This window comes from Callospermophilus lateralis, chromosome 11, assembly GCF_048772815.1.
Source record: "Callospermophilus lateralis isolate mCalLat2 chromosome 11, mCalLat2.hap1, whole genome shotgun sequence".
Taxonomy (NCBI): domain Eukaryota; kingdom Metazoa; phylum Chordata; class Mammalia; order Rodentia; family Sciuridae; genus Callospermophilus; species Callospermophilus lateralis.
Window position 1 is genome coordinate 19,660,433 of NC_135315.1, and position 25,341 is coordinate 19,685,773.

The 25,341-nt window shown below is 44.2% G+C and overlaps 2 protein-coding genes across 2 annotated transcripts; both read right to left on the minus strand.

The window, feature by feature from the left end:
* Positions 1–560: 560 nt before the first annotated feature.
* On the minus strand, positions 561–6,207 carry Vps25 (vacuolar protein sorting 25 homolog). The gene is made up of 6 exons (XM_076869805.2): positions 6,132–6,207; positions 5,777–5,922; positions 4,827–4,880; positions 4,257–4,345; positions 3,394–3,469; positions 561–1,194 (listed from the first exon to the last, which is right to left on the minus strand). The coding sequence occupies exons 1-6, from the start codon at positions 6,182–6,184 to the stop codon at positions 1,082–1,084; spliced, it is 531 nt and encodes a 176-aa protein (XP_076725920.1). The 5' UTR covers positions 6,185–6,207; the 3' UTR covers positions 561–1,081.
* A 4,465-nt stretch (positions 6,208–10,672) lies between these two features.
* Positions 10,673–12,582, minus strand: Ramp2 (receptor activity modifying protein 2). The gene is made up of 4 exons (XM_076870147.1): positions 12,343–12,582; positions 11,820–11,885; positions 11,227–11,335; positions 10,673–11,108 (listed from the first exon to the last, which is right to left on the minus strand). The coding sequence occupies exons 1-4, from the start codon at positions 12,443–12,445 to the stop codon at positions 10,853–10,855; spliced, it is 534 nt and encodes a 177-aa protein (XP_076726262.1). The 5' UTR covers positions 12,446–12,582; the 3' UTR covers positions 10,673–10,852.
* Positions 12,583–25,341: the final 12,759 nt, after the last annotated feature.

The window sequence follows — 25,341 nt, forward strand, 5'->3', positions numbered from 1 at the left end:
AAAAGTATGGTTCTCCAACTCTGTTGTCCTTCTGGTATGCACAAGGATGGGTGTGAGCACCCAGGACAAGGCCCTCCTCTAAACCAAGGGCTTGATCACTCATCCACTCTACCCCACCTTGGCCGCAGCCTGGTCCTGGCCAGAGTGGCTGTTTTTGCTGTGGGCTCCTTCCTCCTCCTTCTGTTTGCCAAAGTCTCCAATAAACCGAAGTCCACATCCGGTTTACCCCCCTCAGCTACTCTTGGCCATAACCACCCCACCCAGACCAGATGAGTGGAGGGAGGGGCTTCAGAGTAGTTCAGGATTTTCATGCGGGAGATGATGAGGGAAGAGGGAGCCATTATGCCACTCCATTTCAGAGATCAAGCAGTTTTTCCTCAAGCTGTGTTCGATCAGCAATCCACACAGCCCACACAACAGATGCAAAACCATAAGCTCATTGGAGCCTGCTGGGCCCAGTCCACAGGCCTTCTTTTTTCCCCTGGGCTGAAACTCACTCAGGCGGAACACCTTACAGCCCTCTCCAACCTCATTTCAACAGTGACTTAACATGCAGGCAGTAAGATTTAAGATTTTAATATCATAAATCAGGGTCAGACCTGCCTCTCATGGCCAGGTCCCTTCTGGAGCCTCCTATCTTCATATTGCCTGGAAGGCTGCCTGCAGCCAGGGCTTCTCATTCCCTAGGAAGTACCAAGCATCAGCCTGAGAAAGGAGGCAACAGCAGCAAATGGTGGGAAGGTGGAGACAGAAACTTGTGCAGGTGCATATGTATATGTACTTACTTGTGTGGACACATGTAAAGTGTTGGTTTACAGACCCTGGCACAGGGACAGTCTAGGATGAGAGAGGAGGTAGGGCACAAAGAAGCATATATTTTCTCCTTGGCACCTTGGACTCACCCATCCCAGGGACAGACATATGGGGTAGCAGGATACTCATCCCTGGGGCTCAGCCTTCAGGACTAGAGCCCTTTTAAATCTAGTGGAGTCACAGATCCAGTCTGTGGGGATACTAAGTCTGTCTTTTTTGAAAGCCCTAGAAGGGTGGGAGGTAAGAAGTAAAGAGAGACGAGTCTCTTCTAGAAGAACTTGACACCACGGCCATCGCTGACGGTGATGATCTCAGCCTTGTGTTCCTGCTGTAGAGCCTGCAGAGCCCGAAGTAGGGTTGCCTCATCCAGACCATGGAACTCTGGACAGGAAGAGATGGGCAATTAGGGAGGTTCAGTTCCTAGCTGCACTGAGGAGAACAGCCAAACTGGAAACTGAGACATTCCAGAGCCAGGGTATGCACATGCCATCTACACTGCTGCATACGCCACCTACATTTACTGGGCACTCCTTAAGAGTAAGGGTGGCAGGCCATTTCTTAAGGACAATACCTGATAAATCACCTCCCATTCCCCTAATCTTACCCCTGTTGCAAAATTCAGAGATTTTATCTATCTGCCAGTTTTCGCTATTATGTAGTTCTGAATGTTGTGGGCATTACTAACATTTTTATTTATAACAACTTCCTTAAGATATCATTGACAGGGGCTGGGGATGTGGCTCAAGCGGTAGCGTGCTCGCCTGGCATGTGTGCGGCCCGGGTTCGATCCTCAGCACCACATACAAACAAAGATGTTGTGTCCACCGAAAACTAAAAAATAAATATTAAAAATTCTCTCTCTCTCTCTCTTTAAAAAAAAAAAAAAAAAGATATCACTGATATAAAAATTGTATAAGTTGTACAACTTGATATTTTTATATACATGTGCATTGTGAAATGATTGTTACAATCAAGCAAATTAATATACTTATTATCATTATATTAAAAAAAAAAAAAAAGTAAGTGCAGAAGAAAGCCTAAGTCAGCAAAAAGTGAGTTCAGGCTTATTTCCCCCTCCCTGGTTCTCCTGTAATCTCAGCCCCCACAGCCCTCCTGTCCCTTGCTCCCATTAGTGTCTGATGCGCATGAGTGACACCATCTGCTTTTTTGGGCACAAAGAAGGGGCCCTGCCAATCAGCACTCTGGAAGTCAGGGCCCTTGTCACCAGATACTGACTCTAACTGCATATTTGAACAAATTAGGGTCTGTCTTAACACAAAAAAGTACAGCCACTAGCCCTCACTAGAGACTGTTAAAGTCCAGCACTGATATCCTTCTTAATTGAAAGGGACAGAGCTAGGAGCCAAAGGCCAGCTGAGTATAGAGATATGGAAAGATATTGCAGGGAAATGTGAGAGGCACCAGGCAAGCCCTGACAGGCTTGCTCACCTCACCTCCTGCATGGGCCCAGCTCAAGTCAGGGAGACTGCATTCAGAAGAAGGCTCCAGCTTTGCCCAGCCTGAATGATGGACTGGGCCAGGCTACAGCACTGAAGTCATGGGGTGATGGTGGGAGTAGCAAGCAGAGGCCTGCAGGGCAGTGGAACAGCCAAGAGTAGTAAACTCTACCGATGCATCCTGGAACTAAGAGAAAGGGAGGTACCCCTTGTTGCCCCAGTAAAGACTGGAACGTTTAGTGATCCTGGGGATCAGGATAAGGAGTCAGAAAGAAAAGAACTAAGAAAGTGTTTACACTACGTAAAAATCAAAGAGAATACAAATCCTTGCCTGGCCAAAACCCAAAGTATTTAAATGGGTTGGGGGTGTTGGCCCAATCCCTTTAGCTGACACCCACAAATCTTGAGCCCTCTAAAAGAATAAAGGGTGAAAGAGAGCCTGAGTCAGCAAGGAACAAGAGTTCAGGCTTAATCCCCCATGCTGGCTCCTCAATTGGCATCTACAGCAGTAATTCTTAACTTTTCATGGGAAATACATGCCCTGGAAATCTTGTAATGTTAACTCTATCCCTAGAAAAATGAACATATAGCCAGGCATGGTGCCAGCTAGGGAGAGTCAGCTGGTTTTGAACTCACGATCCTCCTGCCTCCCAGCAGCCAGAGAGACCGAGGCAGGAGGATCATGAGTTCAAAATCAGCCTCAGCAACTTAACAAAATCCTAAGCAACTCAGTGAGACCCTGTCTCTAAATAAAATATAAAAAAGGGGTTAGGGAGTTAGGAATATAGCTCAGTTGGTAAAGAACTTGCCTCATATGCACAAGGCCCTGGGTTCAATCCCCAGCACCACCCAAAAAAAAAAAAAAAAAAAAGAGGGTTAGGTATATGGTTCAGTGTTAAGTGCCCTTGGGTTCAATCCCTGGAACCAAAAATAAAAAGCACATATACCCCCATAAACAATACTAGGGTTTGGGGGGGGGGGTTGGATGCGAGTTTTTTTGTATGAAATCTTTGGATATGGGTTAAGAACTTTTGTATTGTGGAATTCAGAGGCATAGAAATCAAAGTAGGATTGGAGAGAGGAGATTTCTGATGATAAAATTGAAGAAGGAAAAGGCATTTACCCTCATCCTCTGTGTCTTCCCCATTGGTCAGTTCATACAGGGTAAATACAGAGTTATTTTGGCCACTCCTGGAAACCTGTAGACACAGAAAATGAGGTTAAATAAGAATTAAGAGACTCCTGAGAGAAGGTAAATTCACAGCTCTACTACTTTCATCCATGAATGGTACTTATTCCCAATCCAGAACTTATGGTCACTTCTGCAGAGTGGCCCAAAACCCACAATCCAACAGGTGCTATATTTATATATGTACACACACATTTAAAACCACTAAACCACAGGCCTTCACGTGCCTGGAGAGTGACCTCTCACTCTGGTTGTTTTCCTGTTTCAGGAATGGGTTGGTGTGTGCTTGTTATATTTGGGTTGTTGATGCTTCCTCCCCTCCTTTCTCCCTTGGGAATGTTTGGGGTTGGTGGTGGCTAGGAATTTGGGGAGAAAGTGTGTTCTGTCCCTAAACCCACACTCCTTCAGAAAGCCTCATTCATGTGGATAGCTCCATAAGAGTGCAGTGGGGGAAGGGCCCCAGGTTCTCCCCCCACCACCACCCTTCCTTTCCCCATTTATCTCCTGTGGCCAGAGGCTCCAGCCCACAATTGCACTTATAGTTCCCAGTACTGCATTCTCTAAACATGGCCTCATGTACCCTCTGGCCTCCTACAGCCAAAGAAAGGGAGGTTTTATGTAGCCAGAGAAATTGAGTCACTGAGGGTGTTTGCATGGAAGGCCTACACTTCCTCTCTCTGTCCCTTTCCCACTTTGCCAAGTCTGGATCTGGGAATACAAGATATCTGTTTGGGCACAGGTAAAATTTTCTTTTGCCATGGGTCACTTCTTAGTACTTGGCAGCAAGATGGTCTCACCCACTGATAAATGAGTTTCCCCCATTCTTCTGGCCTCCGCCACATGATCAGGAAGCTAGATTTGTTCTTATCCAACCACTCGAGATTCCCTGTAAAAACAGACACTTATGAATGCATCATGCTCTATAAGAGGGACAAGGAAGGCCGAGGTTGTGGCTCAGCGGTAGAGCATATGCCTGGCACATGCGAGGCCCTGGGTTTGATCCTCAGCACCATATAAAGATGAATAAATAAAATAATGGTATTGTGCCTAACTACAACTATAAAATAAATATTAAAAAAAAAAAGAACAAGGAGGACTACTAGGGTGGGATAGAGTGGAAGAGACTGCTTTCAGAATAATATTTTACTATCTACAAGGCACCCATTCTCCTTAGCCCATCTCAGACATTTCAATTTTGTACACAAATGAGGGGAAAGACTCAGGAACGAGGCTGTCAACTGTACAGAATGCTCTGGGCTTGCAGGCAAGGGACAGAAAATTTATTAAAGGGAAAAGATATGTCCTAATCTGCCCTCAGGAAAACCCAAGTAAGAAGAAAAATAAGAAATCTGGGGACTTGAACCCACCTTTCTTCCTTAGTTCCTCTAACACAATCTGAATTGATTCCACAGGAAGTTTCCCTGGTTTAAGGTTAAGGGAAAGGCATACATTTGAATTAGGTTGGATAATAATTCTCAGGGCTAATCCCATGCTAAAAACCACCTTCCTTTCTTCTCCCCACAAACATGCTTGCAATTTCTGAACAAGATATAATTGGATTTGAATACACAACTATAATCTCAGCAATTTAGGAGACTGAGACAGGAGGATTCTAAGTTTGTGGTCAGCCTCTATAACATAGGAAGAGCCTGTCTCAAAATAAAAAATAAAAGGACAGGGATATGGCTCAGTGGTTAAGCACGCCAAGGTTCAATCTCTAGAACAACAACAAAAAAAGGCATTTCCTGGATATTCTGACACTTCCCCCCCACACACACAGTACTGGGGATTGACCCTCACAAATTAGATATTCTAGGAAGAAAGGTTAAAAAAAAAAAATTCCAGTTAGAAAGAAGAGCTTTCGAAAATGAAAGGTACTACTGTTCCTCATCCTGTGTTTCATCTTTCTTCATCCTCTCTCCATAGATATTTAAGGGGTGAATCAGGCAGCAAAAACAAATGATCCTCACTTCAGAGAGTGGGGTGAGTGGAGAAAATTATTAAAGATAGTATCGAGTTTGAGTCTCACACAGAGAAAACAGAGAAGATTTAAATTGTCAAAATGGGATCTGGTTGAAAAGCTTGGCATCTGGCTTCAAGGCAGAGATTCTAAGATTGGAGCACTAATCGCTGTCAAGGACAGGAGGGTTTGGTACTACACCTGGGAGGTAAAACGAAGGCTCTCGCTGTTTTCCAAGTTCAGTTTGGGTAGAAACCTACCTAATGTGGGGAAAGTGGGAGGGAGGTGAAGTCCGGACTTGTGGAAAAGTGTGGAAGTGCATGTGTGTGGGCTGTAGAAGAGCCTGAGGGAGGATACGCTGTAGCTTGACGTTGTTGAAGAGTGGGCTCTCCTGCGCTTCCATCACCGTCATGCTGGATTGTTTGTGCAGGCGGCAGAAAGACAGGACCAGCGAGCACCAGGCAGCCAGTTGCTTCTGCCGAGTGTCCACGTTCGGCTGTAACCTGCCGGGTGGAGGGAGTAGGGTGCAGAATTACAGGACGCTAGAGGCAGCACTTGCCCCTGGGCGCGTCTGGAGAAAAGTGGGGAACTAAGAATGATAGCGGCTGGATCCTTTCTACACCCCCACCCAAGTGATGCATCAGGACTGAGCCCAGGGCCCCGGGGAGGAGAGGGAAAGGTACAGCGGGGCTTCTCGGGGTCCCAGCCTCACGTAAAGAAGGGCGGGAAGCGGTACTGCCACGGCCACTCGAAACTCATCGCCATCGTAGTAGCCCAGAAAACACGGAACCTCCGCACACGGGACTTCCGGCATCCGCATCAGCACGTCCGGGCAGGAGGCACAGCAGAAAGGTTCCGGACACCTTTTAGGAGACTGACGGCCCGACGGAAGGGCTTTCTGTCATCAGCCAGTCCTCTCCATTATCCTTAAAAACTTTATCTTTTAGACCAGAAAGAGCCTTATGAAGTCTTCTGGTTCGATGTCAGAAAAGGGAAGTGAGTTCCCCAACGCAGCATATTTGTTAGTAGAACACCAGTAGAACCCAGGTCTCTAGACTTAGTTCCACTGTACTACGCATCTTTTAATATTAACATGCATGTCAGTTACCATTTAATTAAAACTCCCCACGATTTTACAATCTCTTTGATTCCTGTGTCTTTGACTCCACCATTCCTCAATCTCCCAGTAGGAGAACTTTGTATCACTAGAGACAGCTCTGCTTCCAAAGACAGAGCTGCTATCTTTCTCACCTCACCCAAGTCCTCAACCTCCTAGTCTCAAGTCCCAGGAACCCTTTTGATGTTATCTGCCTCCTTACACAGTTGGTCAGTTCCCAAACCAGAATTGTTGCTCTATGGCCCCCACCCCCATCCTCTTTTTTCCCTATTTTATGAGTTTGAGGTCAGGCATGTGAACCCTTTAATCGTTCTCTCTTTGTCACTATATTTGATTCATACAAAGATTCTTCACCACTTTTACTCCTTCTTTTACAAGAGTCACCCTTCTCACCTCACCTTTCCAACCTCCTTCAGGACTTCTCTTTAATATTCTGTCTCTCTCTTCCCTGGTTCCTTTCCTTTAGGACACAAACATGTTTAGGCCATCCCTATTTAAATATATGCATACCCTTGATCCTGTCACCTCAATTTCCTGCCTGATTTTTAACCTTTATTTCACACCAGCCCATCATTGGGCATAGTTTATGGTCCACAGAGCAATCAACAAATTTTTTTTTAATTCTTTTTTTTTTTAATATTTATTTTTTAGTTGGACACAATATCTTTATTTATTTATTTTTATGTGGTGCTGCGGATCGAACCCAGGGCCTCGCACATGCTAGGCGAGTGAGCGTTCTACCGCTGAGCCACAACCCCAACCCTAATCAATCAACAAATATTTGCTGAATGAATGAATTTATCAGCTTCCTCAGAGACCACCATTTTCTTGGCCTCTTTGATGCTTTTTTTCTATGACTACCTCTTTGATCTTATCTCTGTCTCCATTTTCCCCCTCATTTTTCAAAAGTGGACATTTCCTTGGAGGTTCTTTTTTTAATTTTTTTTTTTTTTTTAGTTGTAGTTGGACATAATACCTTTATTCTATTTATTTATTTTTATGTGGAGCTGAGGATAGAGCCCAGGGCCTCACACGTGCTAGGCCAGCACTCCACCTGAGCCACAGCCCCAGGCCCTCAACCTTCTTTTCAATACACCTTATCTCTTAGAGCTCTTATCCTTCCTGTGGGTTCATATTGCCTTTCTGTGCTGAAGACTCTCAAACCTCTATTTCCAGATCTAACCTTTTCCCACTGAACCCCATTTCGAATTCTTTGTGGGGCATAACAACTTGTTCCACTGTTTCCTCATATTGCACATCCTTTTCTTCAGGCCAGTTCCTCCTCCTTATGGTCCTCTTCTATTATTACTGCTATCATTATTCTAATAACTCAAGTTCAATGTTTAAGTTGCCCCTAACTTCTCTCTCCTTTATCTCCGCCATATCTAAGTCCTACTGGTTTACTCCTTTTTTTTTTTTTTTTAACTTTTATTTATTTATTTTAATGTGATGCTGAGGATTGAACACAGTGCCTCATACATGCTAGGTAAGCACTCTACCACCAAGCCACAACCCTATCCCTGCTCCCCTGAGGTTTTTCTGTTGGGGGAGGGTACCAGGGATTGAACTCATGGGCACTCGACCACTGAGTCACATCCCCAGCCCTATTTTGAATTTTATTTAGAGACAGGGTCTCATTGAGTTGCTTAGCGTCTCACTTTTGTTGAGGCTGGCTTTGAATTCAGGATCCTTCTGCCTCAGCCTTCTGAGCCACTGGGACTACAGGTGTGTGTCATTTTTCAAGCTTGGATTACTATGATAATTTCCTAATTTATCTCTCTTTCTACTCTTTCCCCTTCAAGAATGCACTCTATCTAAGGCCTTGTCATATCCCAACTCAGCAAATACCCTTGTGTGACCACACCTGTGATTGTCTCAGCTAAGTGTGATTCCCTCCTTCCTTTGCACTTGAATAAAATTTGGGTTGTATTGCTTACATGTCTCTCATCACATATTCCATCATTTTTATGTGTACATATGTCAAATTTCCCACTAGATAAAAGTCACTGAGGGCAGAACAGATTCTAACCTACCTGTCCAACAGCCATACCATACACAGTATCTTATACCAATAGCCCCCAGATGTATGTCAATAAAATTTGGTAAAAGGAAATATGTGCCAAGAAGAAGTAGATATATTCTTGGGGAAGACGGTTGTATTTTTTTTTTTTAAAGAAAGAGTGAGAGAGAGGGAGAGAGAGAGAGTTTTTTTAATATTTATTTTTTAGTATTTGGTGGACACAACATCTTTGTCTGTATGTGGTGCTGAGGATCAAACCCAGGCCGCAAGCATGCCAGGCGAGCGCGCTACCGCTTGAGCCACATCCCCAGCCCCAAGAGGGTTGTATTCATAGAAATACAGCAAATATTTATTTCAGCTGAAACCTCACAATAGCCTTAGGAGGGCTGGGGTTGTAGCACAATGGTACAGTGCTTGCCTAGCACATGTGAGGCACTGAGTTCCATCCTCAGCACCACATAAAAATAAATAACATAAAGGTATAAAAAAGAAACATCTTTAAAAATATATATCCTCAGGGAACAGATATGTCCCTATAGGGACAAGTGTTTTCTGAAAGAAGTATGTCTCTGGGAATAGGTATATGCCAGAAAACACAGACATATATCTATGGCATAGAGAGGCATGACCCAGGAAATAGACATGCATGTATTCAGAGAGGCAGATATTTCAACGAGAAGGAAAGTTTCTAAGGTAGCCAAGTGTGCCACAGGAATAAACAGTGTTTCCATGGAGAACAAAGTTGTAGTTGTTTTTAGTGACCTGGCAGGTGAGTCCAAGCAAGGGCTGGAGATGAGGATTCCCTAGTGAGAATCCTTATTAACCAGGAAACATTGTTCATATAAGAAATGGTGAGTTTGGGCTGGGGCTGAAGCTCAGTGGTAGAGTGCTTTCCTCACATGCATGAGGTACTGGGTTCAATCCTCAACATCACATAAAAATAAATAAATAAAATACAGATATTGTGTCCATCTACAACTAAAAAATATAAATATAATAATTAAAAAATATGGTGAGGGCTGGGGATGTGGCTCAAGCAGTAGCGCGCTTGCTTGGCATGCGTGCGGCCAGGGTTCGATCCTCAGTACCACATACAAATAAAGATGTTGTGTCCGCCGAAAATTAAAAAATAAATATTAAAAAAAAAGAAAGAAAGAAATGGTGAGTTAGTTCAGTGTAATCCCAGTAACTTGGGAAGCTGAGGCAAGAGGATGGCAAAATTGAGGTCAGGCTCAGCAACTTAGTGAGACCCTGTCTCAAAAATAAATGAAAAGGATGTAGCACCTCTGGATTTAATGGTAAAGCACCTCTGGATTTAATCCCCCAGAACCAAAACAAAAACAGAAATGGTGAGTTGCATATAAGGGTTAGGTAAGTTCCTAGAAAGTATAACAGTATATCAAGGTGAAATATCATATTGATATGTCTCAGGAATCGGATAAAAGATCAAGCTAAAAATCAGTGGCTACTACAGAGTGGACAGTTCTCTGACCCCAGGATCCAAATGCTTCTCCGCCTTGAGCTTCTTCCACATCATATACATCTTCTGGTCGTTGGTTTAGTGGACACCAGAGGGCAGTGTGTGGCCAGTCTATAGGCCACACCCTGTCCAGGACACTGTAGGATCTAAGCCAATGACCTGGAGCAGGAATGGTGAGCCTAGCTGAGGAAGCCCCCACTGCCTTTGGCATCAATCTTGAGGTCCTTAGGGATTGATTCCCTTCGCTTGTCAGGTTTCTGCTTCCCAGGTTATGGGAGTAAACTGAGGCATGAAGAAGGGGAGAAGTAGGGGCTTCCAGGTAGCCTCCCTTTCTTCTAGCTAAAGATTCTACCCTTGCCCCTCCCCCCACCACATTCCCAATCACCGGCTCCCAGCTGCTGTCCAGACCGGAAGGGAGTCTCTTCCTGCTCCTTTCCTGGAGCTGGGTTTGGACAGGGGCAGGAAAGGCTCCTCCCTGGGAGGAAGGACTATAGGGGTATGGCTTTCATGTGAGGGTGGGGGTAGGTGAAGTGAACAGAATAGTGAAGCCATCTAGAGTCTTCCAGCTCCTCTACCCAGAGCTGAGTGCCTGTGGGACTGGCAGTGACTGTGGACACAGGCACCACTTGAATGGGGTAGGGGACATTGTACAAAAAAACAGAAATTTTATTTTGAAGATTACAGAACTTGTGCCATGATGCTGACTCACCTCCATTTCCACCAATCCAAGGATTTGCAGTGGGGGTGAGAGTGAGAAAAGTGGGTAGGGAGGGGAGGAAAGAGAAGTAACATGAAGGTTTTGAAGTTTAGGCTACCCTAGGCCTGGGTCTCACTGTCTTTACTCCTCCATACCACAAGAGTGACAAGGAAGGGGATGAGGCAGATGGGGGCTATGATCATGGCCAAGAGCACATCCTCCGGGGGATCCGAGAAGCTGGGCTGCACCAGGGAGCAGTTGGCAAAGTGAATCAGGTGGGTATCAAAGATGATCTTCTCTGCCCAGGGATTGGGGAAGCCCAGGCCAAACTCCTCCGCCTCATGCTCCAAGCAATCCCGAAGTTCACTATAAGGCCTGCAGGGCAGTAGAGGAATGGAGTAAGGGAGGGGTTGGGTCCAGGGAGAGGAGGTTTACTCCAAACTCACTTAGGGTTCAACCCCTAGCCTGAGCCCCCCTCCAGCACTGCCCCTACCTGCTAATCACGGTCCAGTCACACCAATCCTTTTCAATGGAGTCCATATACATCTTATAACCTTGCCAGCAAAGTAGGGCATTTGTCTTATAATCTTCCACTGTCTTTCCTGTAGGTACAAAAGCTGCATTATGACCACACCCCCTGGCTCTCCCTTTAAACCCTCTGGCCCAGGTATTTCCAACTGGAGCTCCTGACCTTGTCTTCAAGCATGGGAACCTCTCCAAAAGTTTCCCTAGAAGACACTTTGGCTGAGGGGAGAACCCAGCACTGGAATCTTTTAATGACTTCCACATGCACAGCACTTCTTATCCCAGCCTGACGAGCTTCTCCACATACACCTTTTCCTGAATCTTCTCATTCACATGTGAGGTGGGCTAGCTCAAGGCTGGACAGGAGGGGTGTTTGTTTGTTTATTTGTTTTTTTTTTTTTTTTTGTGGGATGAGAGGGAATAACATCACAAGTAATCCTAAGAGAGGAGTTTAGTGAGGCACCAACTGGGATTGGGCCGGCCTTGTAGCAAACAGACCCTCCCCACTAACCTGGGTCTCCTCTTGCCCTTGGCCACTCTCTCACACCTTTGGATACCCACCTTCTGACTTCAAGCTGTCCTGGATGGGAGAAAGTTGAGTCAGGGATTCCTGGGGCTTCAGGAGAGCTGTGGGAAGAAATGGGAGAGAAGGGTGAATGGTGGGTTCTGGGCAGTGGAGCCTGCTTGGGGATTGGGAGCTAAAATCCTGAGAAGTCAGGGCTACCTTGGAAGAGAAAGAGGAATAATCTACCCTCTCACGGGATGTCTTCGTGCGGGGAAGGGACAGGCTGGTACCAGCTGCTTTCCACTCGCATCCAGGCCCAGAGCCCCATCCCTCCTGGGCAGTCCAGGACCTCCCAAGACCTCTCTGCGGGTTCCCAGCTGGCACCCCAGCTTTCCCTGAGTGGGTAGCAGCTCGCCTGCGTCCGCCCCGAGGTGGGGCTGGGGGCCGCCAGAAGGACGGCGCTGCCCTGCACTTCAGTCTGCACCCGTACTGGGGCGGGTGCTGGCCTCGGCCATCCAGCTCCCCTCCTCTCCAGGGCTTCCCGTGCCTCCCGCCCGGGCCCGGGGACGCAGCGCTCACCGCCCAGCAGGAGGAGGAGGAGGCGGAGCGCTGTCGGCCACCCCGCGCGGGTCTCGGGGAGCCGCGAGCTGCCGCCGGTGCGCTCCGTACGGAGCAAAGCCATCGCGCGGCGAGGAGGCAACGAGGGGAGGCGGAGCTGAGCCGAGCCGGAGCGGGGAAGCCTATATCCCCGGCCCCAGCCGCAGGAAGCCGCGCCGCTTCCTCGCAGGGGCTGGGACGGCTGCGGCCACGTGGGGGGCGGGGGCGACGCCCGGGGCCGGCGAGCTGGAGGGGGAGTCGCTGCCGCACCCGCGCCTGGCGCCCGTGGCTCCCTCCGCCTAGCCGGCTTTGGCCCACGCTCTTTTCCATCTCACCCTGCGGGGCTGGACAGCTCCCCTCGTAACCTCAGCATGGGGATCCGTTTCCTGGGCCCGGCCGAGTGGCGCCCAGAGTCTCCTGTCAGATTCTTGTTGCCCCCTCCCTTTCGGAACCGGAGGGGTGGAGGCGAGCTGCCCTCCCCGACCTGGAGAGGAGGGAAGGGGCTGGGAGCTCAGAGGGCCTCTCAACGCAGCAGTATCTACGACAGGGGGCTGGGGCACGCTTGGGCCGTGGGGGAAGGGGCGCCTGGAGCTGGGCCGGCTGCTCAGAGTTCTTTTTCCCTGGGAACACCCACTGATGTCAGCCTGTCTGCCAAAATCCGGGAAAAGAGGGAGCCGGCTCTATTGAATCCGGAGAAGGGAAGCAAAGCCTGCGAAGCGGGATAGCAAAGAAAACGCCAATTACTCTCCCTTCAAGTCCCCTCCCGGGTCCTAGACCCTCAAACCTGCATTGGCCGGTGGGAGGACAAAAGTAAGATGACTACGTTCCCAGGAGAAAGGTGGCCACACTTTTGAGGACCAAAGTTTCTAGAAAGGGGATTGAGCCACTTAATGTGTAAGGTGGAATTATTATTATTATTGCCTGAGTTCAAACTCAGGGCGTTGCATATATGCTTTACCACTTAGTTATCCCTCCAGCCCCAAAGCAGGTATATTATTTTCATCATTTTACAGAGAAAGAAGGTACAGCTCAAGGAAAGAACCCCACACTTGAATTCAAAACCTGTGGGTCCTAATTTTATCTTACTACTTCCCAGCAACACAGCACAGATTCACCTTCAGGATTGCTGATGTAAAAAAAATGTGGACATTGCCTTCCTCCCTAAACTGTAGTGAGGGTGCCATATGTAGAAGGGCATTAAAATCACTGCAAATACTAGTTTCCTCCTTTCCTAAGTGACTTGCCTAAGACCACACTGCTGGGAATCCTGAAGGCTGAGCCTGGGCCCTCAGAGGCCCTGCCTTCTGCCAGAGAACAGCTGCCTCTGTGTTCTCTCTGCTTTATTATCTTGAAGCAGCCAAGGAGCCCAGGAGCTGGTTTGGCCATGACGTTCAACTCCCAGACACACAGCTGTCAGCACCAACTTTGCTAATTACTCCCAGATTCTGACCCTTGGACTCAACTGCTGCTGTTGTCCCAGTTTACTGATTGCTGCCCATCACAAATTATGATCTTTCTTGAAGTCTTCATCTCAGAATCTCAAGCTCTTACATCCTGGCCACATGGCATGTTATCCTGCTCCATGACTAGAATCAAGAGATTGCTTTAGCAAGGCATCTGTGGGAGAGGGGAGATGGCCTTCTTGTTACATGCCCCAAAGCCCTTCTACTAATGATCATTCCTGCAATGGTGCAGATAAAAGCCAGGCGGCCCCACTTCAGGCTGGGGACCAAATCTGTCCCTTCTCTTCTTCCCAAGATTGCCCTTTCCAAGAAGGAAGCATGAGTAAAAGGGAGGTTTCACGGTGCTAAAATAGGAGGAGGGAGCAAGGAGGAACACAAGGGAAACAAGCCATTTCCACTGGATGGGCCAGAAGCACATGAAACTATTGTGGGGTTAGGAAAGAGGTCGCAGTTAAGATTAAATGTAAGAGTTCAAAGCCAGCCTCAACAGCTTAGCAAGGCCCTGGGCAGCTTAGCAAGACCCTATGTCTAAATTAAATATTAAAAAAGGGCTGGGGCCAGGCACAGTGATGCATACCTGTAATCCCAGCAGCTCCAGAGACTGAGATAAGAAGATCAAGGGTTCAAAGCCAGCTTCAGTAAAGGCAAGGCGCTAAGCAACTCATTGAGATCCATCTCTAAATAAAATACAAAATGGGGCTGGGGATGTGGCTCAGTGGTTGAGTGCCCCTGAGTTCAATCTCCAGTATTAAAAAAAAAGAAAGAAAAAGGTTAAATGTGATAAAAGCAAATGTTGGGTTGAATAGGGCAGTCTGGTACACTGGATAAAAAGACAAACATTGATTAGGATTCTGAAGGCAGACTCTGCCTCTGTCTTGCTGTGGAACCTTGGGCAGATCATTTTCCATTTCTGAAGCTCAACATTTTCATAGGTAAAATGGCCTTAGAATGAAAAAAGGAAAATACAAGCAACTTGATAGGAAGTGTTATTTTTGGCCTAGGGTTGGGGTTAAGTTTGCATCATGGTGGAGGACAGCTTATTAGAGTCATTCCTAAACTTGGGATTCAAACTCTCAAATAGGAGAATCTATAAATTTTCTCTCTTGATTTTTCTCTTCCCAGCAGCTGGATGTGTGGATTTGTTTTTGTTTTTGGTACCAGGGATGAAACCCACAGGTGTTTTACCATTGAGCTACATGGTTATGTTGCTGAGGCTGGCTTCAAATTTGCTAGTCTCCTGCCTCAGTCTCCTAAATTTCTGGGATTACACCATCACATCCAGTTTGTGGGGGATGTTTTATTGACCCCTTAGGGCATCCTAGTAACTGAGGATCTACTTTCAGGGTACTTTGGGGCTGACTGAGGACTGGTGACATATCTTCACCAGTCCTTCCACACATCTTCCTCTTCTCAGTAGTCATAGAAGATAATCTCATGATTGGCAATAATGAAAAAGGAAGGGCTTCATTCGGTACTGAGACTGATGTCTTTCTAAGTCCACTTTTGCTTTAACTATTTAAAATATACTTTTTGCCAGGTACAGTGGCATATGCCTGTATCCCCAGCAACTCAGGGGGTTGACACAGGAGAATTGCAAGTTCAAGTCCAGCTAAGGATGTAGTAAAGCACCCCTGGGTTCAATCCCCAGTACCCCAAAAATGAATAAATTAAAAAAAATAATGTAGGGCTGGGATTGTGGCTCAGTGGCAGAGCACTTGCCTCTCAAGTATGAGGCACTGGGTTGGATCCTCAGCACCACATAAAAATAAATAAATAAAATAAAGATATTGTATCCATCTGCAACTAATTTTTAAAAAAAAAACCACAATGTACTTTTTAATGCAAATATTACATAAATGTATACAAGTTGCAAAATATTTAATACAGGAGATTCTATTCCCCCACTCCTTTCTCACCTGCCCACAAATTTTGTATTTAAAAAATGAGATTTAATATCCCTGTTATTCAGTGACATTTTACACTCAACAACATGTCTTAGATATTTTTCCTTGACATTGTAGATGTGACTCCTTCCTTTTCTTTCTTTCTTTCTTTTTTTTTTTTTTAAACATTTTTTAGTTGTATTTAAGGTTCTTAAACACTCCGTATTCCTCCACCTCTCACCCCCTTTCAAAGAGAGGAATTTGATTCTGGTCTAGCTGGTCATTGTTTTGAGATATCTTGCCCCAATGTAGATTGATTCCTTCTGAGCAGAGACCCTGCTGCCTCAAAAGTTTTTCTTCTTGTTACAGGCCAAGGGCCATCCTGCCTGGAACAGGAGCAGAGGTGACTCAACCCTTTGAAGGAATGCCATTTCTACTCTTCAGCCTCCCCACATACACCCACAGATCCAGAACAACACAGGAGGGAATCAAATGTACTGGGAACCTCCTACACTTCGAAATTCTACGGGGAACATCTTGCAATTAGTTTACACATGCTGGCCTTTTCCCTAGCTGTCTGCAAAATAAAGAGCAGAGAACAAGAGAAGATGTGGGGGAGAGTAGGGGTCAGGGAAGCCAGAAGTCCTGACTGAGTCTTCCAAACCAGAGAGAGGAGATAGACTTCTTCAGAGGGAAGGAAGGCAGCAGGAAGAACCAGAGGAGCTGAGCTAAGGAGCGAGCTAGCTAAGAGACGGAAGATAAATGAAAGAGATACAACTACCCTATCTGTCCCCAGCCTCCTCTTCTCCATAATGATGGCACACCCTAGTATGAGGAGCCTGACCACCTCTGAGGGAAGAATGGTAATTGGAGAAAACTTTGTTTCCCAAGTTGGTAAAAAGGGAAAAAAATCAGCCATATTATTCATCAGCTGCTAATAGGACCTACCATTTATTGAAGATTCACCATGTGTTGGATTATGTGTTCTTTGACATATGTGCCAAGTGCTTTGCATACTTGTGCGAGTGATGCTGGGGATCAAAGCTAGGGCCTGCACGTGGCTAGGTGAGTGTTCTAACACTGAGTTCTACTCCTAGGCCCTTGGCACACATTCTTAAAGCCTCACCACCATAACATCAGAATTATCTTTTTTAGATTAGCAGAGAGTTTAAGGTCCCAGAGCTAGTAATTATTAGAACCAGAACTTGAACTTAGGATAGCTTGATGGTAGGGTCCATGATTTAACCTTTATGATTTATTTCCCAAATCCCTCTTTCTCCAAATTGGAATATTGATTCCTTATTGTGTCTTTTGAGAGTAGGATTAACCCAGAGTTTTGTGCATGCTAAGCATGAACTCTACCACTGTACCCTCAGGTCCTGTTATTGGGTCTTTTTTTTTACTTTTTTTTTTTTTTAACTTTTTTTCTTTTTTAGTTGTAGTTGGACACAATACCTTTATTTTATTTATTTATTTTTATGTGGTGCTGAGGATCCAACCCAGTGCCCCACACACACTAGGTGAGCACTCTACCGCTGAGTCACAACCCCAGCCCCTGTTATTGGGTCTTGAGAGGAAGAAAGAATAATTTCCTCCAGAACCAGATGGACTACTCCAGAATTAAGAAGATTCCCAGACATCAGCACAAACCTCCTTCCCCCTCCCTCTCTGACCCAGGCTCGACTATGACATCACATAGTAAAGGCTGTTTTTCTGAAAAGAACCCAACCAAATTTACAAGAATGGCACTCAGACAGCATGACTGAGGAGGACCATTGCCAAGTGACCATAGCACACGCCCTTCAGTTTTGAGAACAGAGCTGGTCCCTCAGCACCTGGGGCTGACTCATCGTTGCTGTCAGGACCCAATGACAGATGCCAAGATTGCTCTCTCCCTCCCCCTGTTCCTCAGGGATGTCCTATAAAACCATCCCCAGGAACACTTCTGTCCTATCCCAGCACCCCAGGAGCTGGATGTTGTATAACATGGTGTACTCATGTTCATTTACCAAGTCATGCCAAGTGCTTAATGCTTCATACAAATTGTTTCATTTAAAACTAATATCCCTGGGGGCTGGGGATGTGGCTCAAGCGGTAGCGCACTTGCCCAGCATGCATGCGGCCCGGGTTCGATCCTCAGCACCACATACAAACAAAGAGGTTGTGTCCGCCAAATACTAAAAAATAAATATTAAAATTCTCAAAAAAAAAAAAACTAATATCTCTATTAAATTAGATATTAGGAAGGGATAAGGAAGACTGGTCAGAAAGACAACCAGATAGGGATCCTGGCACAGAAAGCCTTCCCCACTATGTACTTCCCCTCTCTTCACTGTGCTTGCTTCACTGAAGGCAGTATCTTGTCATGTCCTTTCCCTTAATTAAGACCTTAGGGGCTGGGGTTGTAGCTCAGTGGTAAAGTGCTTGCCTCACATATGTGAGGCACTGGTTTTGATCCACAGCACCACACAAACATAAAGATACTGTATGTTCATCTACAACTAAAAAAAATTTTTTTTAAAAAGACCTTAGTGCATTAGATGGACAACGAAGAAAAAAAAAAAACTATGACATGAAATAAATTGTTTTCTAGATCATAACAAGAATCCAATGTATGTTAAACAAATACAATGCTCATAGATCATGTGTATTAAATGTGTGGTGTCTATAATATAAAGCTTAAGTAATATAAAGGCAATATTTTCCTCATTCATAAAATGGGAATAATAATAATAATATCTCTTTTTTAATATTTATTTTTAGTTGTAGTTGGACACAATACCTTTATTTCACTTACTTATTTTTATGTGGTGTTGAGGATTGAACCCAGGGTCTCCCACTTGCAAGGCGAGCACTCTACCGATGAGCCACAACCCCAGCCCTGATAATAATATCTCTAGATTATAAGATACAAAGCACTTAAAGCAGAACATGGCTTATAGTCAATGTACATTATCATCATTGTTATTGCCTTTGTGGTTAAGAACACACACTCTGGAATCAAGTAGACTTGGGTTTGAAGCTCAGATTCATTGCTTATTTGGCTTGTATGTGACTTTGTGCCAGTTACCTAACTCTTTTGAGCTTGTTTCTGATTTGCAAAATAGGGTTACTAGCACGTGTCTCACTAAGTAGCATAGATAATGCACGGGAAGCCTTTGGTCCCAATGCCTGACACTTAGTAAGCATGCAATAAATAGAAGTTACTATCATAATGTGTAACACCTTTACTTATGAAAACTATAAATCCAATATATTTTGAGATCTTTCCAGTCTCGTAATTTTGTTCTTTTCAGCAGTCATTTTATTGAAAAGAATGCAGATTTTGGAATCAGACTGACCAAACCTAGGTTTGAATTCCAGCTGCCTTCTTACCACCATGTGGCCATGGGCAATATGGACAAAAGGGCCCAGTCTCCTTGTCTGTAAAATGAGAATAATAATACTTACCTTTCAGCATCTTGCAAGGCTTACATGGATTCACAAACACCGCCATGTCTAATGATTAAGTGCATGATAAAAGCAATTGGTTAAATGTATAAATAAATGTGATTTATTTTTGTTCCTTTATATTCAGTATCATGGATGTAATCTGTGCATGTATGTATTTTGAGTAGTGGCCATTTATCTTGTTCTGAAAGGGTCTCTTTATCCTGGTGTCCTATTGTAACACACTGGGTTCAAAGGACTATAGCATCAGTACCATGAAGCCTTGCTGATAAGCCAGAGAACAGAGAAGGGGAAATCACAGAACCAGGAGGAACTCCCCTTTCCTGCCTGGCTAGGATTTGTTTGTCTTCCTATACACATTGTTCCCTGCTGATACGGGATCTTTGGAGTATACAGCTTTGATTGGCATCTCTAATACAGAGGAAGTAAGGGGCCTCTTAACTTACACAGGCTGTTTTCTTCTGGACTTTCAGATGAAAGTCCCAAGAACATTCTCTTTCTGGCACCACTGGTGAGAGAAAAAGCCATGGAGAGAATCCAGAATCATGATGTCAGAGACCTCAGGGAATGGAGGACGTAGAGAAGAATGGTTCAGAGCATGGGTTGAAGGGTAAGAATGACTGGGTACAAATCCTGGTCATAGCACTTATTAGCTGCATAACCTGGGGAAAGTTCTGGAATCTGGAAAGTTTGGTGTCACATCTATAATTCCAGCTACTGAGGTGACTGAGGCAGGAGGATGGTAAGTTCAAGGCCAACCTGGGCAACTTAATGAGATGTTATCTCAAAACAAAATTTTAAAAAGAAGCAGGGATCAGAAGACTGATGCAGGAGGATCCAAATTCAAAGCCAGGCTCAGCAAAAGCAAAGTGCCAAGCAACGCAATGAGACCCTGTCTCTAAATAAAATACAAAATAGGGCTGGGGATGTGTCTCAGTGGTTAAGTGCCCATGAGGTGAGTTTAATTCCTGGCACGCCCCCCCCCCCCCAAAAAAAAATCAGGGCTGTAACCTAGTGGTAGGATAGAGCACTTGCCTAGCAGGCCCTGGGTTCTATCCTCAGCACTACAAAAAAACAAACAAACAACAAAAAAAAAAAAACAAGAAGAAAAAAAGAAAAGCAATGAATCCCATCATTATGTATAATTATAATGTACCACTAAAAATATATTAAGGGGTTGGGGATATAACTCAGTAGAATGCTTGCCTTACATGCACAAGGCCTTGGGTTTGATCCTCAGCACTACAAAATTAAAAAAAAAAAATTAAAAAATAGATACTAAATTACATATAAGAGGTTGTGAATGGAATGGGAAAATAAACAAGGTGAGAAATGAATTACAGTAGATGGGGTGGAGAGAGAAGATGGGAGGGGAGGGGAGGGGGGATAGTAGAGGATAGGAAAGGTAGCAGAATACAACAGTTACTAGTATGGCATTATGTAAAAATGTGGATGTGTAACCGATGTGATTCTGCAATCTGTATCTGGGGTAAAAATGGGAGTTCATAAATCACTTGAAGCTAATGTATGCTAATGTATGAATATGATATGTCAAGAGATTTGTAAGGTTTTGAACAACCAATAAAAAAAAAAAAAAAAAGAAAATAGAACCTCTTAAAGCCCTGGTTTCCTCAGTTGTAAAATGGGAACAAGGATATTCCTGACTTCATATGAAATGAGACAATCCTGTAAAGCACTTAGCACAGTGCCAGGCATATCATAAGTACTCAGTATTTGAAGGCTGCTATCATTGTTTCGAGTTCTGCCATTTCTCCTTTGCTTATTGAGGACCCTGAGAGCCAAAAAGGAAGCACAGCTCATTAGCTGTCCACCCGACCAGAGCTACTTCTCAGGCAGTGCTGTGCCAAAGGCGTGTCCCCAGAGATCAAGGCCCTGCATTAACTGTGCCTGAGAGAGCAAGAATGGGCAACACCACCCTTGCTGAGGGCTTGGAGCTTTTACAATATGTACAAAAAAAGGCATGAATCCCACCCAAGTAATCCCCAAAAGAGAAAGTTCCTTCCTGCTGGAATTATTTATTTTGTATTTAACAAAGACTAAGGGAGCCCCATATAGTATTTTGGCTTGGAGGCTCAGAGTTTAAACTTATAACAAGCCCCGGACAAGGGTTTATTGTGGGCCTGTTCTTACTTCCTGAATTGAATTCATTATTTTGATCCCTAAGCAACTAGGGGTCAGGAGCTAAGTACCTAAGGCAGAAAACGTGTTTTCTGAGATCAGAGGACAAAGTGTCCGGGAATGGAAAGGTTTCAAATCGAGCTATGTTTCCAGGCTCCGAAATGTCCAGACCTCAACTTGCTTTGGAGTTGCCTTTGCCTCTAAGTATTCAGGGAGGGGTCTGGCACTTCAGTAGCCCCACCAAGTCCTGGGCAGCAGCCCCAGTTTCTGGCGACCTTCGTGCAGACATTTAGGTTTGTGCTTTGCTTTGTTTTCTTGTTTGGTTCTTCACTGCAGGGTGGCCTTTCCCTGCTTCTGGGTGGGAACTGGGGGGAGGGAGGATGGTTTGCTCCCATCTCCACAGCTGTGTTTACACTTCTCTGTCAGGGACCAGTGTGGGGCCCAATCTTCCCTCAGTCCTCTGTGTCCCCTCCAAGAATTACTATTTAATATCTCTGTGGGCTTTACAAAGGAGGGGCAGAATGGGTCAAGGGGGCACCATTCAAAGGAGCTCAGGTTGTCAGGTTGGAAGGAAGGAATAGTGCAGAAAGCCCTGAGTCTGGGAAATATCTTCTCCTTCCCTTTTTTAAAATAATATATATATTAGTTGTAATTAGACACAATACTTTTATTTCACTTATTTTTGTTTATGTGGTGCTGAGGATCGAACCCAGGGTCTCACAAGTGCGAGGTGAGCACTCTACCACTGAGCCACAACCCCAGCCCTTCTCCTTCCCTTTCTACCAGTGGCCTGAGGACCAGCAGAGGATGAAAGTACACTTAGAACTTGGACATCCCAGAAGGATTAGAACATGTGATGTGTCATTTCTAATCACTGGGTTGAACAAAATCTTGCTTTGTGATGAGGATATGAGCACACAGAGATGGGAGTCATCCCTCCAGCTTCATTATGGCCTATGGTCAGAGAAAACAACGTGTTAAAGCCAATCAGAGTATGCTAAAACACAACAAATTAAAAAGGATTTAAGAAAACAATCCAGTAAATAATGCTCTTCTCCAGGGAACAAGTTGAGCTGGTATTAATCAGTATACTAATGTTGCTGGACTCTCAGCCAAGCCCAAGAGAAGGGCTGCCAAGGCAAATCAGGCATTAGGTTTCAGAAATTAAACACATAATTTTATTTTTCCGCAATAGAGGACTTTCAAAAAAGGAGCCAGCCCTATTAGACTACTCAGCACACTTTGTCCAGTTTCTTGCAGCCCCAGAGGCCTCCAATTTAAGAGCAAGATGAGCAAGGAGAAGCCAAGAGTGACACAGTTATTCCTTTCTTCCATTAACTGCCTGGGGGTGGAGCTGGGAGGAGTGGGGCAGAGGTGATGGTACTGTTTTTTAGAGGTCCTGTTGCTGACCACTTGCCAACAGCTTTTTCTACGAATTTATAGGACAAAGACCTGAAGGATTGGAAAGAAAAAGAGATGCAGAGTAAAAGCTCACCAAACAAACGTTGGCTGATAGTGCCTCATGGAACAGAGTCAGCTGAGAAAGAGCCTGGTCTCAGGAAAAACTGTCTCCCTGAAAAATGAGAGGAAATTAACTGGCAAACAAAACTTCCCTCAAAAACCCCATACCTAGCCAGGCTTAGTGGCATGTGCCTGTAGTCCTAGCATTTGAGAGGCTGAGGTAGGACGATCCCTTGAATCCAAGAGTTCGAGGCCAACCCAGATAACATAGTGAGACCTGTTTCAGAAACAAAAACAAAAACAAAAACAAAACCCACACTCACTGTGATGTAAAAGTTGTTTTTATAATTCTTCAGTGAATGAGGATTACTGAATTCTGTTTAATCCTATGCCACATATTATGGTGGATATGAAATAGGTAGAATGCGTGACAGTAAGTGTAAAGTAGAACTGGAGTTGAAGCCTTAGGAAGGACCATGAGGGCAAGACTGCTGGACCAGCAGGTGGGACTTGAGGTAGGCTACATCCTTGACTTTGGTCAAAATCCCTTCAGTTTCCATCTCAAAATATTTCTGTAACTGGGCTGCAATTGTGGCTTAGTGGTAGAGCACTAGCCTAGCACATGTGAGGCACTAGGTTCTATCCTAGCACCACATAAAAAACAAACAAATAAAATAAAGGTATTGTGTCCACTTAAAAAAAAATTCTATAACCATACTTTCTTTGTTATCTTAAAAGTTCTCTGTGCCTCTGCTCTCTTTTCTTGGCACAGTCTCCCAAAGTAATGGAGTACTCCTGTGGTTTCAGTTACTATTAATATATTGATGGTACTCAAATCTCTCTCCTTAGAAAACCCACATTCTTCTAACAATTATTAATGCAGTGCAACAGTTATCAAACTTGGCTACATGCTATAATCACTTGGAATGTTTATGTAATTCTTGAAACCTAGGCAATACCCGGGATCAAATAATAATTAATCAGACTTTCTGGATATGGGAAGCAGGCTTCGGTAGTTATTAGAGCTCTGTAGGTGATTTCAATGTGATCCTAGTTTGAGAAACACTTATCTAGGCAGTGGAAATGGAAAGGAACATCATTGCAAATTACAAGTACAATATAAAAGAGTAATTGTTTTGACTGGTAGTTAAACAAATAGATGCAAGGAGGATAGTAGCAAAATCAAAGATTTTGATATACTGTCAAGGATAGTATATCTGGAATCCAGAGATTTGAGTATAAGACCTGACAGGGCAATTTTTCAACTGTGTAAGGCACATCATTTAACTCCCTTTTTGCCCGCATAGCCTGCTATGTAAAACTGAAATCTGCCCTACCTACTTCTTAAAATTGTCATGAAAATTATTTGAAAAAAAGAAAATCATAAATTTTTATAATTATACACTTTGGGACAAAATCAAATGTGTATGTATGTATGTATTTATTTATTTATTTTCAGTATTTAGGATTGAACCCAGGGATGCTCTGTCACTGAACTATACCCTCAGTTCTTTTTCTTGTCTTTTTTTTTTTTTTTTTTTTGGTACCAGGAATTGAACTCTTGGGCACTCGACCACTGAGCCACATCCCAGGCCTATTTTTGTATTTTATTTAGAAACAGGGTCTCATTGAGTTGCTTAGTGCCTCACTTTTGCTGAGGCTGGCTTTGAACTTGGATCCTCCTGCTTCAGTTTTCTGAGCCCCTCAGTTCCTTTTACTTTTTTTTAAAAAAAATATTTATTTTTTAGTTTTAGGTAGACACAATATCTTTATTTTATTTTTATGTAGTGCTGAGAATTGAACCCAGTGCCTCACACATGCTAGGCAAGCGCGCTACCACTGGAGCCACATCCCTAACCCTCCTTTTACTTTTTTGAGACAGGGTCCCTCTGAGTTGCTGAGGTTAACCTCAAACTTGGGATCCTCCTGTCTCAGTCTTCTGAGACAGGAGGATCCCTTCTGTTCTCAGCTGGGAACACAGGCATGTACCACTGTGCCCAGATTAATTTCAAAATTTAACTTTATATATACACATGTATGCATATATATATGTGTGTGTGTGTGTGTGTGTATATATATATATATATATATATATATATAATGTATAAATACATATTTTGTGTGTGTGTGTGTTTGTGTGTGGTGTTCTACCACTGAGCTACATCCCCAGTTCTTTTTATTTTTTTATCTTGAGAAATAAAAATAAGTTTCACTAAGTTGCCCAGGCTGGCCTCAAACTTGTTATCCTCTTGTCTCAGTCTCCCTAGGAGCTGGGATTACAAGAATGTGCTAAGGAACCCAGCTTAATATTATTTTTTTAAATAATTTTCACATTTACAAAATAATTAGAAAAAAGGGACAGTAATCCTGTATATTTTTCACCTAACTTCCTTACATAAATGATCCAAATGAGGAATTAAAACTGATTTTAAAAACCCTATTAATCTAGAGGCCTAATTCTAACTCCATCAAATTATCCCTCTCATGTCCTTTTTTTTTTTTTTTTTTTTTCCTTTTCCTGTAGTTGTAAATGGACAGCATGCCTTTATTTGCTTATTTTTGTATGCAATGCTAAGGATGGAACC